Source organism: Rhodamnia argentea, chromosome 2, assembly GCF_020921035.1.
Source record: "Rhodamnia argentea isolate NSW1041297 chromosome 2, ASM2092103v1, whole genome shotgun sequence".
NCBI classification, from domain to species: domain Eukaryota; kingdom Viridiplantae; phylum Streptophyta; class Magnoliopsida; order Myrtales; family Myrtaceae; genus Rhodamnia; species Rhodamnia argentea.
In genome coordinates this window covers 30,721,204-30,737,653 of record NC_063151.1, presented here as the reverse complement: position 1 = coordinate 30,737,653, position 16,450 = coordinate 30,721,204, and the positions used below count along the sequence as shown (strand labels likewise).

At 38.4% G+C, this 16,450-nt stretch overlaps 2 protein-coding genes across 3 annotated transcripts; both read right to left on the bottom strand.

Annotated features, from left to right (window-relative positions):
• Positions 1 to 812: 812 nt before the first annotated feature.
• On the bottom strand, positions 813 to 2,128 carry LOC115736222 (NEP1-interacting protein 1-like). The gene is made up of 4 exons (XM_048274749.1): positions 1,878 to 2,128; positions 1,379 to 1,557; positions 1,054 to 1,290; positions 813 to 947 (listed from the first exon to the last, which is right to left on the bottom strand). The coding sequence occupies exons 1-4, from the start codon at positions 2,005 to 2,007 to the stop codon at positions 813 to 815; spliced, it is 681 nt and encodes a 226-aa protein (XP_048130706.1). The 5' UTR covers positions 2,008 to 2,128.
• Positions 2,129 to 6,854: 4,726 nt separating this feature from the next.
• LOC115732344 (NEP1-interacting protein 1-like) lies at positions 6,855 to 14,052 on the bottom strand. 2 transcript variants are annotated; one of them, XM_048274748.1, is made up of 4 exons: positions 13,817 to 14,051; positions 13,316 to 13,494; positions 12,991 to 13,227; positions 6,855 to 6,922 (listed from the first exon to the last, which is right to left on the bottom strand). In XM_048274748.1, the coding sequence occupies exons 1-4, from the start codon at positions 14,037 to 14,039 to the stop codon at positions 6,908 to 6,910; spliced, it is 654 nt and encodes a 217-aa protein (XP_048130705.1). In that variant the 5' UTR covers positions 14,040 to 14,051; the 3' UTR covers positions 6,855 to 6,907. The 2 variants fall into 2 exon arrangements, with proteins under 2 accessions (XP_048130705.1, XP_048130704.1); XM_048274747.1 differs by lacking the exon at positions 6,855 to 6,922 and adding an exon at positions 12,751 to 12,885 and having other exon boundaries at positions 13,817 to 14,052.
• Between the last annotated feature and the right edge of the window lie 2,398 nt (positions 14,053 to 16,450).

Sequence of the window (16,450 nt, the reverse complement as noted above, 5' to 3'; positions counted from 1 at the left end):
TCCCGTTCGAACAAAGACCATGGAATATTTGTCAAGTCACCAATTCGATCATATGCACAAATCTAATTGACATGCATTTATATGAGACATGAACATTTCATTCTCGATCATAACCCCGACCGAGGATTTCAATACATTGTCATAATTAAATTGCATATGATATCATACCTTGCATGTGACAATAAGACAGATTCCATTTTGCGCACACGTGTGACTTCGTATGTGCATGAACTGTGACCATTAAGTACAAAGACGGATCGACGAACCATCAATATGCGTCCTTGTGAACCATAACCATCTAACACACAAGTCAACATTGTGTCTCAGGTCTAAGGATTACACAAGATCAAAGCATGAATAATTAGACATTGACCACGCTAAAAGTTTCCATGTCGCTAATCGTTCAACGCGTGTCACATTCGGTGAACTTGTCCGGTACAAGCACCTGTGTTCTAACTCGGGCATCGCAATACCCAATAACTTGTGACTCGTCATTCCTTTAAGTATCTAATACTTAATTATGAAGTCAAGAACACACCGATCTCAACAGGATCATTGATATCCATTCAATGATCCATTGATCGGGAACATTTTAAAGATTCAGTTTAACTGTGAACCCCGTCACACATATTCTTAACGTCTCAAGAATAGGTCCAGTCACAACTAATCTTATGGAGTTTATTCATATAAGTAAATAGTTGGACAAATGAATAAATACGTCTTTGCCATTAATTAAATAAGAAATTGAAAATATAACTGAAATCCCTACCATGTAACTATTACATAGTCACTTTAGGGCATATCTCTAACAATTAATTCACTTTAACTACGGTACTTCCGCATAAAGGGCAAGATCTTTGCTTGGAAATCCACTTATCGATGCAATGGAGATGAAACAAGTGGCGACAGTCACGCAATCTCCTCGCCACGTCTCGACATTCAAAGTCCTGCATTGGTAAACATGAAGTAGGATTAATCAATGGAATGGAGTTTTAATACTAGGTAAAAAGCAGTCCCGAGTCGAATTCTCTCGATCTGGTGTAGAATTCATACCCGAAGGCATATTGAGCAGGAGTTTCTATTTCCTGAAGAATCCATCAAGTGGTCCTCCGTTATTATGATCTTGCGAAACCTGTTAGATGAATTTCTCGTTACGTTGTCCTGGTCTATTGCGATTTCGCTAACCATATTGTTGGCATGTGCTGGAGTCTGCTCTAATCTCGACAGCGTGAGACTATCCAACAACTGTTGAACTAATTTTCCGGCATCAAGTTCTGTCGTCGAGTCACTCTGCTAAGAGCATATGTGAGATTAGGAAGTAAATATCTGAGAAGTTACGATTGACTCAAGCTCGAGCCTCGAGAAGTCGAGAACTTACCAATCGAAGAATGTTGCCGAACAAACAGTCATCAGACAGCCAGAAAGAAACAGACATCCTGAAGACTTTAGTCAAGAACATGCCACCGGCAACTGCTCCTACCGCCACGCTGTAGAAGGGGTTGTTCTTGCTTTTCACGCCGATCAGAACTCCCACTAAAGCTCCCAACGTACTTCCGACTGCAAAAGAGTGATGTCTCACGGCGTCATCGCAGTTATTAAGATGATCGAATATTACGGGGTTGAATGGAAATTTAACACGGAATCAAAATCAACGTGCTCCTATACTGAACTTAACCTCATACATTCGCGAGAACTGCAGAAGAAAGACTACAAAAGCGAAGCCGACTAACATTTCCAGCTGAAAAATTCTCAAGCGCAATGCTCTTTCCTTTTTCCTCTTACCCAAGTTGCGATTTTCACGCGATATTCCATGCTTGATACACAACTTCTATCGACTAGACTAAGGAAACATCGAAAGGCAAAGAATCTGGACATACCGATAGCTAAGAACAAGACGGAGACCGCATAAGAAACAGTTAAGACGGCTGCAGAGACTCCATCGCAGCACCAAGCCCGCACCTTCCCCCATTGCAAAGCCCAAAACCCCGGAACGAAGCTTAGAGTCATCAAGCCTTTGCGTTCGAAGTTGAAACCATGGAGACGAGGACGCGCGGAAGAGCTTTTAAAGCGAGGTGGTCGGTGACCGTGTAGAATTTACATGGAAATACCGCAAGCAGATGACCCTCTGAAGAAGACGTCAGGCGCCCAGACGTGAAACCCGCGAGAAGAACGAGTTCGGACAAGTCGTCGATCAAGTCATATTGTACTGAGTTAAAACAAAAGCAGGTTAATCTTGACTTCCAGGTGGCTCCTTCGTCCAATTGGTGAAGTTACGTAGGAATCTGAGCAGTTGACTTCATGCCTATCGAACTCTTCCATTTTCGGCACGCGGTAATGTGCATTCGTCCGATTTTTTTATTTATTTTGTTTGTTTCACGCAAAATAAATAATTTGAAAATTTGTTAACACCAAACTTTACTCATCCAAACATCACGCGTTTAATGTGTGAAGAGGAATTAATATAAGGACATGAATGTCATCATAGGAGAGTTCATGTACTAATCGATGTCGGCGTTTATTGACACCACATGTCCAATTGTCGAATACGACGACGGAGTTAAAATAGTCATCGATTTTGGCGCCAATATTACGTGTTGTGCTGCCAGAAATTTGAAATAACCGGATACAAATGCGTGCTTAGAGCGAAGAACGGTTGTTGTTTAAACACTCCGAGATGGAACAATCATCGACAGTTGCATAAATACTTCCATTGTGAAAGATAATTGTCCGAAAACATGACCATGGAATTTACAAAGAAATTGACAATGTGGTCACGATTGATGAAGGCAACCAGAAGGATTTAAACTGTTGTTAGAGGACCATCGATGGTTACATAGTCGGCTACACATAGTGATGGTAACTACCCAAGAACATGGTCATTCGTGAAGATTAGGCAACCTGGATATAGTTGATGGAGCTTATTTGAGGATTGCAACCGTCAAGAAGCATTCAAACATTATGTATACCGCAAAACGCCCACCAGAAGAGCCCTCGACAAATCAAATAAATTTATCTTTTATTTTTACTTAATGTACTTCTATATAATTTCATTAATTGTAGCTTTCAGATTCTCGTCATCAGGTTAAACTCCGGCATGTATCTTTATCCTTGGCACTTTGCCGTCGAGTTAAACTCTAGTATAGTGCTGTAGCGTCTTCATGCTCCTACATTAAGTCAAACTTCGTCGAAACTTGTTTATGTTGGCTCGATTGTAACAATTGTACTTTCTAGACCTTTTTGATTAGTCAAACTCCGATTTGGTTTGCATTACTACAATCTTACTTGGAGTTTTATCCGTTGATTATGTCCGGAATCGCGATAAAACCTTTTCCTACAATTAAAAATCGAATAACTACTTTCGATGACAAATATTTTGTTGCGGAAGAAACTCCAGTGAAACGAAAATATTTTCTTAGAAATAATTGCCACTATTGCTGACAAAAATGAACGAACGAAAAATATTGTGACCGTCCATGAAAATATTTAGATATGAAATGTTGTCATTAATGGAGATATTTTTCATTGAGTAATTATTTCGAGCGATACAATAAATCATTATTAGAAAATTATCATTCAAATCATTCAATTTTCTCGAAACAAAAAGAACCTAGTTCTTTGATTCGAAATATCCAATCCACTAAGTTTGAGGTTTATATGATTAGAATGTGTTGAGAGAATTCACAAATTTGGATTAGCCCATCAGAATGTGTATTGGGTCGACTTGAACCCAGAAAATAAAGTTAATTCGATGCATAATATGTACGACGGTATGAGTAGTCTCATGATAAGATTAAGATTAGCGGGTACTGATATTATTAGGTAGAAGTACATTTTAAGTGTCAATATTTATGTACAATGTTCTTTTTTGTGCCAATATTTTTTTTTATCACTTAAGTACCAATATTTGTTAAAAACGATTATTTAAGTGCCAACTCTGGTGAGGTCGCCGGAGTTGGCACTAAAGTGATAATTTTTTTTTCGATTTGACACTAAATTGATCATTTTCTAGATCCCTTAATTGCCCTTTTTTTTTTTTACAAAAAAAGTGCCAATTTTTTTGTAAAACAATTATTTAAGTGCCAACCTCGGGGAGGTCATCGGAATTTCTCACCGTTGGCACTAAAGTGATTATTATTATTTTTTATTTGGCACTTAAGTGATCTCAAAAAAATATTAACACCAAAGCGAGCGACGTACACAAATATCGACACTTGAGGTATCATTATACCGATATTATTCACACTCAAAATGTTTAGTCCATATACTATTAGTCGTTACTAGAAAAATGTCGAAAACTTAAATTATGGAAGGTTGTAAATATATTTTTATACATAATATGATTAAAATACTTGTGAAAAAGAAAATTTTGCTCATTTCGATCGAATTGACTCAATTGAAACAAATGCAAAAAGTTTTATGACTAAATTGGCATTAATGCAAAAGGTTTAGGATTGAATTGACACCAATTCAAAAGTTTCAGGACTTAATTGACACAAAAAAAATGTTTAGGACTGAATTGCACCAGTGTAATAGGTTTAGGACTTTCGGGACACTTTTCCCTCCTATTTCATGTTGTATTATTATATTCTTTTTTTAGCTTCTCAATAATATCGATGATAATTTCAAAAATTACAAACTGGCTGTATATCATATGGCAGATGCCCATTCCATTTGCGCATAAATGTAATACTTCTAAGAAAATTATTCTTTTTGATAGTAGGAATACCATACGGTCTGCTAGTACTCAACGACAACAGGATGTTCGCACCCAAACACAATAAAATCGGATATTACCACATTACCATTATAGAATTGCCACATCGCTCATGAGAGGGATGTGCCAATTGTCGATTTGTTCTCACCATAGGGATTAGGACATGTTACAAGTAGATCGACTATATAAATCAAGTGCCATGTCTAGTTTGTAGCTTAACTAGAAGGAAAATGGAAACGATCTTATTACAGGTGTTGTCCTCGAAAAGATGTCACGCTATTTTTTCTTTTCGCACTTTGTTAGCATAACAATTTTTAGATGACTGTGAAAATAATAGTATCTCGTGACTCCGTGAGCAATAAATTCTTAAGAGAGTGGATCTCATAATAATTTTTGATTAATTATTATTTATTTTTTATGATCCAAAACAGACTATTAATATACCAGTCATCTAAAAATTATTATATAATTAACTTCCTTTCTTTAACACTCCCGCAATTGTCGTTGAAGGTCACCGATGGTGACATATACCAGCTTGTTGTCAAGCAGCAAGTCTTTTTCCAAAACAAAATTTATAGCACATACTGACAAACTCAAGGTCGTTAAGTCTTGATACCACTTGACCAAAAAAAAAAAAAAAGTCTTGATATCACACTTGAACTTCGTTTAGTCGTCCGAATAAAACTCATGATATAATATGTTTTATCATATCATATGTTTGGTAGTTGTCCATGATATGATAAATGAGGATATAGAGGCCTGGAGGGGATAAAATTATCTTACGGGAGGGATGGGATAAAGCCGAATATGATTTCTCTTATCCATAACACAATAAATTAAATGTTCAAGCCATCCTCTCTCTGCCATGCCACGCCCCATCCACCTCTCCGGTTGTGACGAGCAGCTTCTCCAGCAGTGGGCCACCTCGTTGCGCCCGCCGCGTGCAATTTGTTTACCGATTCTGCTCTTTGTTGGTGATGATGGAGATCAAACGTGGGAGTTTGTCCTCTTTCCCAGTGCAACTTTAACAAAGCAAGCAAGTTCATTGATTAAACAGATTGGAAAATAACAATCATGGCTCCATTTTCTTTTGCTTCTAATGTTTCGAGGAACGGTGCGTGCATCATTTGAAGCTCTATTTCTGTTTCTGTTTCTTCATTTGGTAGACATCTTGCCCTTTGGTTTTGTGCGACTCGAGGACAACATCCACCCATTACCAGGTCTAATGCCATTTAAGGTATGTGTCCTACAGATAAATTGTTTGTTCCCATGGTTGTGTGGCACCTCAAGGAATGCACCAAGTTCAGAGTCTGCTGATGTCTGAATATGTACACCTTCACTCACGTATGTTCTGTTCCTCTAGACTGAACTGTGATGGGCTTGATAGCAACCTTACTCAGCTAAGCAGTGGTGCATGAGAATCTTGCTGAGATATTCTTAAATGCCGATTGTTACCGGGGCTATACTCAGTCGAGAGTGTTCGGATGTTTTGGTCAGATGGGGGCAACATGGTGCGCAATGGGGGCGGCGGCGATATCACCACCACCAAACCCATCTTCTTCTTCTTCATATACTATCCCCTCGAGCTCCAATCCGACAGCCCAAGCGAGCGACCAAAGATCCGCCACGTCGGCTTCGGATGGTACAAGTCAAGAATCACTAAACGAAAATTTACTAAACGGCATATAGGATATTGATATCCAATTTCTATCAAATAATGGATATAATAAGATATAAAGATATCTGACTTTAAATCCGCAGTTCATTAAACGGTAGATAGGATATAATCAAATCTCTGAATTTTTGATCCTATTATATTCAGTTCTATTCTGACTAGAAATCTAGACAACCAAATACATCCTTAGCATTTTTTACCCTTCTGTTTGGATATATTTATAGGTGTTACATTTTGAATGCAAAAGCTCCCTCATAGAACAACTCACCAGAGTTTTCCAATGCAACAGTAGACCAAGAACTCAAAAAAAAAAAAAAAAAAAAGGGTGACCTTTAAACTACTTGGATAAAAAAAAATGCATAACCTAAATTTTTTTTTGGTCAAAATGCATAACCTAATTAATTCACTTAAACTACAGGGCTTCTGCATAAAGGGCAAGATCTTCGCTTGGAAATCCACTTATCGATGCAATGGAGATGAAACAAGTGGCGACAATCAGGCGGTCTCCTCGCCGCGTCTCAACATTCAAAGTCCTGCATCGGTAAACATGAAGTAGGATTAATCGATGGAATGGAGTTTTAATACTAGATAAAAAGGAGTCCCGAGTCGAATTCTCTAGGTCTGGTCTAGGAATTCATACCTGAAGGCATATTGAGCAGGAGTTTCTATTTCCCAAAGAATCCATCAAGTGGTCCTCCGTTATTCTGATCCGGCAAAACTTGTTAGATGAATTTCTCGATACGTTGTCCTGGTCTATTGCGATTTCGCTAACCATATTGTTTGCATGTGCCGGAGTCTGCTCTAATCTCGACAGCATGAGACTATCCAACAACTGTTGAACTAATTTTCCGACATCAAGTTCTGTCATCGAGTCAGTCTGTTGAGAGCATATGTGGGATTATGAAGTAAATATCTAAGAAGTTACTATTTACTCAAGCTCGAGCCTCGAGAAGTCAAGAACTTACCGATCGAAGAATGTTGCTGAACAAACAGTCATCAGACAGCCAGAAAGAAATGGACATCCTGAAGACTTTAGTCAAGAACATGCAACCGGCAACTGCTCCTACCGCTACGATGTAGAAGAGGTTGTTCTTGCTTTTCACGCCGATCAGAACTCCCACTAAAGCTCCCCACGTACTTCCGACTGCAAAAGAGTGATGTCACGCGGCGTCATCGCAGTTATTAAGATGATCGAGTATTAGGGGGTCGAATGGAAATTTAACACGGAGTCAAAATCAACGTGCTCATATACTGAACTCAACCTCATACATTCGCGAGAACTGCAGAAGAAAAACTACAAAAGCGACGCCGACTAATATTTCCAGCTGAAAAATTTTCGAGCGCAATGCTCTTTCCTTTTTCCTCTTAACCGAGTTGCGATTTTCACGCGATATTCCATGCTTGATACAACTTCTTTCGACGAGACTAAGGAAACATCGAAAGGCAAAGAATCCGGACGTACCGATAGCTAAGAACAAGACGGAGACCGCATAAGAAACAGCGAAGACGGTTGCAGAGACTCCATCGCAGCACCAAGCCCGCACCTTCCCCCATTGCAAAACCCATAACCCCGGAACGAAGCTTAGAGTCATCAAGCCTTTGCGTTCGAAGTTGAATCCATGGAGACGAGGAAGCGCGGAAGAGCTTTTAAAGCGAGGTGGCCGGTGACCGTGTAGAACTTGCATGGAAATACCGCAAGCAGATGACAGTCTGAAGAAGACGTCAGGTGCCCAGACGTGAAACATGCGAGAAGAACGAGTTCTGACAAGCCGTCGATCAAGTCATATTGTACTGAGTTAAAACAAAAGCAGGTTAATCTTGACTTCCAGGTGGCTCCTTCGTCCAATTGGTGAAGTTACGTAGGAATCTGAGCAGTTGACTTCATGCCTACCGAACTCTTCCATTTTCGGCACGCGGTTATGTGCATTCATCCGATTTTTTTTTTTTTTTTTTGTGACTCTGTTTGTTTTATGCAAAATAAATAATTTGAAAATTTGTTAACACCAAACTTTACTCATCCAAACATCACGTGTTTAATGCGTGAAGAGGAGTTAATATAAGGACATGAATGTCATCATAGGAGAGTTCATGCACTAATCGATGATGGCGTTTAGTGACACCACATGTCCAGTTGTCGAATACGACGACGGAGTTAAAATAGTCATCGATTTTGGCACCACTATTACGTGTTGTGCTGCCAGAAATTTGAAATGATCGGATACAAATGCACACTTAGAGCGAAGGACGGTTGTTGTTTAAACACTTCGAGATGGAACGATCATCGACGGTTGCATAAATACTTACATTGTGAAAGATAACTGTCCGAAAGCATGACCATGGAATTTACAAAGAAATGGTCAACGTGGTCACGATTGATGAAGGCAACCGAAAGGATTTAAACTGTTGTTAGAGGACCATCGACGGTTACATAGTCGGCTACACATAGTGATGGTAACTACCCAAGAACATGGTCAATCGTGAAGATTAGGCAACGTGGATATAGTTGATGGAGCTTATTTGAGGATTGCAACCGTCAAGAAGCATTCAAACATTATGTATACCGCAAAACGCCCACCAGAAGAGCCCTCGACAAATCAAATAAATTTATCTTTTATTTTTACTTAATGTACTTCTATATAATTTCATTAATTATAGCTTTCAGATTCTCATCATCAGGTTAAACTCCGGCATGTATCTTTATCCTTGGCACTTTGCCGTCGAGTTAAACTCTAGTATAGTGCTGTAGCGTCTTCATGCTCCTACATTAAGTCAAACTTCGTCGAAACTTGTTTATGTTGGCTCGATTGTAACAATTGTACTTTCTAGACCTTTTTGATTAGTCAAACTCCGATTTGGTTTGCATTACTACAATCTTACTTGGAGTTTTATCCGTTGATTATGTCCGGAATCGCGATAAAACCTTTTCCTACAATTAAAAATCGAATAACTACTTTCGATGACAAATATTTTGTTGCGGAAGAAACTCCAGTGCAACAAAAATATTTTCTTAGAAATAATTGCCACTATTGTTGACAAAAATGAACGAACGAAAAATATTGTGACCGTCCATGAAAATATTTAGATATGAAATGTTGTCATCAATGGAGATATTTTTCATTGAGTAATTATTTCGAGCAATACAATCAATCATTATTAGAAAATTATGATTCAAATCATTCAATTTTCTCGAAACAAAAAGAACCTAGTTCTTTGATTCGAAATATCCAATCCACTAAGTTTGAGGTTTATATGATTAGAATGTGTTGAGAGAATTCACAAATTTGGATTAGCCCATCAGAATGTGTATTGGGTCGACTTGAACCCAGAAAATAAAGTTAATTCGATGCATAATATGTACGATGGTATGAGTAGTCTCATGATAAGATTAAGATTAGCGGGTACTGATATTATTAGGCAAAAGTATACTTCAAATGTCAATATTTAGGTACAACGCTCATTTTTGTGCCAATATTTTTTTTTTATCACTTAAGTATCAATATTTGTTAAAAATGATTATTTAAGTGCCAACTCCGGTGAGGTCGCCGGAGTTGGCACTAAAGTGATAATTTTTTTTCGATCCGGCACTAAATTGATTATTTTCTAGATCCCTTAATTGCCCTTTTTTTTGACAAAAAAAGTGCCAATTTTTTTTAAAAACGATTATTTAAGTTCCAACCCTAGTGAGGTCGTCGGAATTTCTCATTATTGGTACTAAAGTGATTATTATTATTTTTATTTGGCACTTAAGTGATCTCAAAAAAATATTAACACCAAAGCAAGCGACGTACACAAATATCGACACTTGAGGTATCCTTATGCCGATATTATTCGCTCTCAAAATGTTTAGTCCATATACTATTAGTCGTTACTAGAAAAATGTCGAAAACTTAAATTATGGAAGGTTGTAAATATATTTTTATACATAATATGATTAAAATACTTGTGAAAAAGAAAAATTTGCGCATTTCGATCGGATTGACTCAATTGAAACAAATGGAAAAAAATTTAGGACTAAATTGGCATTAATGCAAAATGTTTAGGATTGAATTGGCATCAATTCAAAAGTTTTAGGACTGAATTGGCACTAATGTAATAGGTTTGGGACTTTCGGGACACTTTTCCCTCCTATTTCATGTCATATTAGTATATTCTTTTTTTAGCTTCTCAATAATATCGATGATCATTTCAAAATTACAAGCTGGCTGTATATCATATGGCAGATGCCCTTTCCATTTGCGTATAAATGTAATACTTCTAAGAAAATTATTATTTTTGATAGTAGGAATACCATACGGTCTGCTAGTACTCAACACCAACAGGATGTTCGCACCCAAACACAATAAAATCGGATATTGCCACATTACCATTATAGAATTGCCACATCACTCATGAGAGGGATGTGGCAATTGTCTATTTGTTCTCACCATAGGAATTAGGACATGTTACAAGTAGATCGACTATATAAATCAAGTGCAATGTTTAATTTGTAGCTTAACTAGAAGGAGAATGGAAATGATCTTATTATAGGTGTTGTCCTCGAAAAGATGCCATGCTATTTTTTTTTCCGCACTTTATTAGCATAACAGTTTTTGGATAACTGTGAAAATAACACTATCTCGTGACTCCGTGAGCCACAAATTCTTAAGAGAGTGGATTCCACAATAATTTTTGATTGATTATTATTTATTGTTTATGGCCCAAAATAGATTATTAGTATACCAGTGATCCAAAAATTATTATATAATTAACTTCCTTTCTTTAACACTCCTGCAATTATCGTTGAAGGTCACCGATGGTGACACATCCCAGCTTGGTGTTAGCAACAAGTCTTTTTCCAAAACGGAATTTATAGCACATACTGACAAATTCAAGGTTGTTAAGTCTTGATACCACTTGACCCACACCAAAAAAAAAAAAAAGTCTTGATACCACACTTAGATTGTTTGGTCGTCCGAATAAAACTCATGGTATGATATATTTTATCCTATCTTATGTTTAGTAGTTGTCCAAGATATGATAAATGGGGATATAAGAGAGATATAGAGGCCTAGAGGAGATAAAATTATCCTAGGGGAGAGGTGGGATAGAGCCGACTATGATTTCTCTTATCCATAACACAATAAATTAAATGGTCAAGCTTCCCTCTCTCTGCCACGCCATGCCCCATCCGCCTCTCCGGTTGCAATGAGCAGCTTCTCCGGCAGCAGGCCACCTCGCTGCGCCCGCTGCTTGCAATTTGTTTACTGATTCTGCTCTTTGTTGGTGATGATGGAGATCAAACATGGGAGTCTGTCTTCTTTACCAGTGCAATTTTAACAAAGCGAGCAAGTTCATTGATTAAACCGATATTGGAAAATAACAATCATGGCTCCATTTTCCTTTGCTTCTAATGTTTCGAGGAACGGTGCGTGCATCATTTGAAGCTCTATTTCTGTTTCTGTTTCTTCATTTGGTAGACATGTTGCCCTTTGGTTTTGTGCGGCTCGAGGACAACATCACCCATTGCCAGGTCTAATGCCATTTAATGTATGTGTCCTACAGATAAATTGTTTGTTCCCATGGTTGTGTGGCACCTCAAGGAATGCACCAAGTTCAGAGTCTGCTGATGTCTGAATATGTACACCTTCACTCACGTATGTTCTGTTCCTCTAGACTGAACTGTGATGAGCTTGATAGCAACCTTACTCAGCGAAGCAGTGGTGCATGAGATTCTTGCTGAGATATTCTTAAATGCCGATTGTTACCGGGGCTATACTCAGTCGAGAGTGTTCAGATGTTTTGGTCAGATGGGGGCATCATGGTGCGCAGTGGGGGCGGTGGCGATATCACCACCACCAAAACCCATCTTCTTCTTCTTCGTATACTATCCCTCGAGCTCCGACCCGACAGCCCTAGTGAGCGACCGAAGATCTGCCACATCGGCTCCGGATGGTACAAGTCAAGAATCATTAAACGAAAATTCACTAAACGGCAAATAGAATATTGATATCCAGTTTCTATCAAATAATGGATATGATAAGATATAAAGATATCCGACTTTAAATCCGCAGTTCACTAAACGGCAGATAGGATATGATCAAATCTCTGAATTTTTGATCATATTATATTTAGTCCTATCCTAGCTAAAAATCTAAACGACCAAACACATCCTTAGCATTTTTTACCCTTCTGTTTGGATATATTTATAGGTGTTACATTTTGAATGCAAAAGCTCCCTCATAGCATAACTCACCAGAGTTTTCCAATGCAACAGTAGACCGAGAACTCAAAAAAAAAAAAAAAAAAAGGGTGACCTTTAAACTACTTGGATAAAAAAAAATGCCTAACCTAAATTTTTTTTTGGTCAAAATGCATAACCTAATTAATTCACTTTAACTACGGGGCTTCTGCATAAAGGGCAAGATCTTCGCTTGGAAATCCACTTATCGATGCAATGGAGATGAAACAAGTGGCGACAGTCAGGCGGTCTCCTCGCCGCGTCTCGACATTCAAAGTCCCGCATCGGTAAATATGAAGTAGGATTAATCTATGGAATGGAGTTTTAATACCGGATAAACGGAGTCCCGAGTCGAATTCTCTAGGTCCGGTCGGGAATTCATACCTGAAGGCATATTGAGCAAGAGTTTCTATTTCCCGAAGAATCCATCAAGTGGTCCTCCGTTATTCTGATCCTGCGAAACTTGTCAAATGAATTCCTCGATACATTGTCCCGGTCTACTGCGATTTCGCTAACCATATTGTCGGCATGTGCCGGAGTCTGCTCTAATCTCGACGGGGTGAGACTATCCAACAACTGTTGAACTAATTTCCTGGCATCAAGTTCTGTCATCGAGTCGGTCTGCTGAGAACATATGTGGGATTAGGAAGTAAATATCTAAGAAGTTACGATTGACTCAAGCTCGAGCCTCAAGAAGTTAAGAACTTACCGATTGAAGAATGTTGCTGAACAAACAGTCATCAGATAGCCAGAAAGAAACGGACATCCTGAAGACTTTAGTCAAGAACATGCCACCGGCAACTGCTCCTACCGCCACGCTGAAGAAGAGGTTGTTCTTGCTTTTCACGCCGATCAGAACTCCCACTAAAGCTCCCAACGTACTTCCGACTGCAAAAGAATGATGTCCCGCGACATCATCGCAGTTATTAAGATGATCGAATATTACGGGGTTGAATGGAAATTTAACACGGAATCAAAATCAACGTGCTCCTATACTGAACTCAACCTCATACATTCGCGAGAACTGCAGAAGAAAACTACAAAAGCGACGCCGACTAATATTTCCAGCTGAAAAATTCTCAAGCGCAATGCTCTAATTTCCTTTTTCCTCTCACCCGAGTTGCGATTTTCACGCGATATTCCATCCTTGATACACGACTTCTATCGACTAGACTAAGGAAACATCGAAAGGCAAAGAATCCAGACATACCGATAGCTAAGAACAAGACGGAGACCGCATAAGAAACAGCTAAGACGGTTGCAGAGACTCCATCGCAGCACCAAGCCCGCACCTTCCCCCATTGCAAAACCCATAACCCCGGAACGAAGCTTAGAGTCATCAAGCCTTTGCGTTCGAAGTTGAATCCATGGAGACGAGGAAGCGCGGAAGAGCTTTTAAAGCGAGGTGGCCGGTGACCGTGTAGAACTTTCATGGAAATACCGCAAGCAGATGACAGTCTGAAGAAGACGTCAGGTGCCCAGACGTGAAACACGCGAGAAGAACGAGTTCGGACAAGTCGTCGATCAAGTCATATTGTGCTGAGTTAAAACAAAAGCAGGTTAATCTTGACTTCCAGGTGGCTCCTTCGTCCAATTGGCGGAGTTACGTAGGAATCTGAGCAGTTGACTTCATGCCTACCGAACTCTTCCATTTTCGGCACGCGGTAATGTGCATTCGTCCGATTTTTTTATTTATTTTGTTTGTTTCACGCAAAATAAATAATTTGAAAATTTGTTAGCACCAAACTTTGCTCATCGAAACATCACACGTTTAATGTGTGAAGAGGAATTAGTATAAGGACATGAATGTCATCATAGGAGAGTTCATGCACTAATTGACTAGGGCGTTTATTGACACCACATGTCTAGTTGTCGAATACGACGATGGAGTTAAGATAGTCATCGATTTTGGCGCCAATAATACTTGTTGTGCTACCAGAAATTTGAAATAATCAGAATCAAATGCGCACTTAGAGCGAAGAACGGTTGTTGTTTAAACACTCGGTGGTGGAATCATCGACGGTTGCATAAATACTTGCATTGTGAAAGATAAGGGCCCGCATGAAAACACTTCAAAATATTCATTTCTCTGCCGGAAGCTCATCCGGCAGAGAAATGCGTTCGATAAAAACCTTATTCAAGTAGAAAGCCGTTTGATAAAAAAATTTGACTTCTAGTTGTGTTTTTCAATTCTGCAATGAAAAATCTTGCATGATCAGATTTTAAGTCTCATCCGAGGAGTAAAAAATTTTCACTTCTCTCGGTCCGTAATGGCTTCTGTCTTGAACTCCTCTTCTCTTTCAAAAGCTGAAATTTATTTCAGTTATCAAACGTATTTTTCAACCATAAATCAACTTCTAAAGCAGAAATTGAAAAATCAACTTATGCTCAAAAGCAAAAGCAGAAAAACCAACTTCTTGCTACAAGCCACTCTCAGTTGGAGAAGTGTTTTCATACGGGCCCTAACTGTCCGAACCTAACTGTCCGAACGCATGACCATGGAATTTACGAAGAAATGGACAGCATGGGCACGATTGATGAAGGTAACCAGAAGGATTTAAACTGTTGTCAGAGGACCATAGACTGTTACCTAGTTGGCTACACATAGCGATGGTAACTACCCAAGAACATGGTCATGCATGAAGATTAGGCAACATGGATATAATTGATGGAGCTTATTTGAGGATCACAACTGTCAAGAAGCAGTTACCATTCGAACAATGTATACTGCAAAACGCCCACAAGAAGTGCCCCCGACAAATCAAATAAATTTATCTTTTATTTTTACTTAATATAGTTCTATGTAATTTCCTTAATTATAGCTTTTAGATTCTCGTCGTCTGGACAAATTCCGGCTTGTATCTTTATCCTTGGCACTTTGCCGTCAAGTTAAACTCCAGTAAAGTGCTGTAGCATCTTCATGCTCCTACATCAAGTCAAACTTCGTCAAAACTTGTTTATGTTGGCTCGATTGTAACAATTATACTTTCTAGACCTTTACGTTGGGTCAAACTCCGATTTGGTTTCCGTTACTACAATCTTACTTGAAGTTTTATCCATTGATTCCTTGATTTTTCTGGATAATTCATGTCCGGAATCGCGATAAAACCTTTTCCTACATTTAAAAATCGAATAACTACTTTCAGTGAAAAATATTTCGTTGCGGAAGAAATTCCAATGAAACAAAAATATTTTTCTAGAAATAATTGCCGTTATTGCTGATAAAAATGAACGACCGAAAAATATTGTGACCGTCCATGACAATATTTAGATATGAAATGTTGTCATTAATGGAGATAACTTTCATTGACTAATTATTTCGAGTGATACAATAAATCATTATTAGAAAATTATTGTTCAAATCATACAATTTTCTCGAAACAGAAGGAGCCTAATTCTTTGACTCGAAATTTCCTATCCATTAAGTTTGAGGTTTATATGATTACAATGTGCTGAGAGAATTCACAAATTTGGATTAGCCCATCAGAATGTGTATTGGGTCGACTTGGACGGTATGTTGGGTCGACTTGGACCCGGAAAATAAAGTTCATTTGATGCATAATACGTACAACGATATGAGTAGTCTCATGATAAGATTAAGATTAGCGGGCACTAATATTATTCGGCAAAAGCACACCTAAAGTGTCAATATTTATGTACAATGCTCACTTTTGTGCCAATATTTTTTTTTATCACTTAAGTGCTTATATTTTTTAAAAACGATCATTTAAGTACCAATTTCGGTGAGATCGCCGGAATTCGTACTAAACTAATAATTTTTTTTTTCGATTTGGCATTAAAGTGATCATTTTCTACATTCCTTAAGTGCCAATTTTTTTGACAA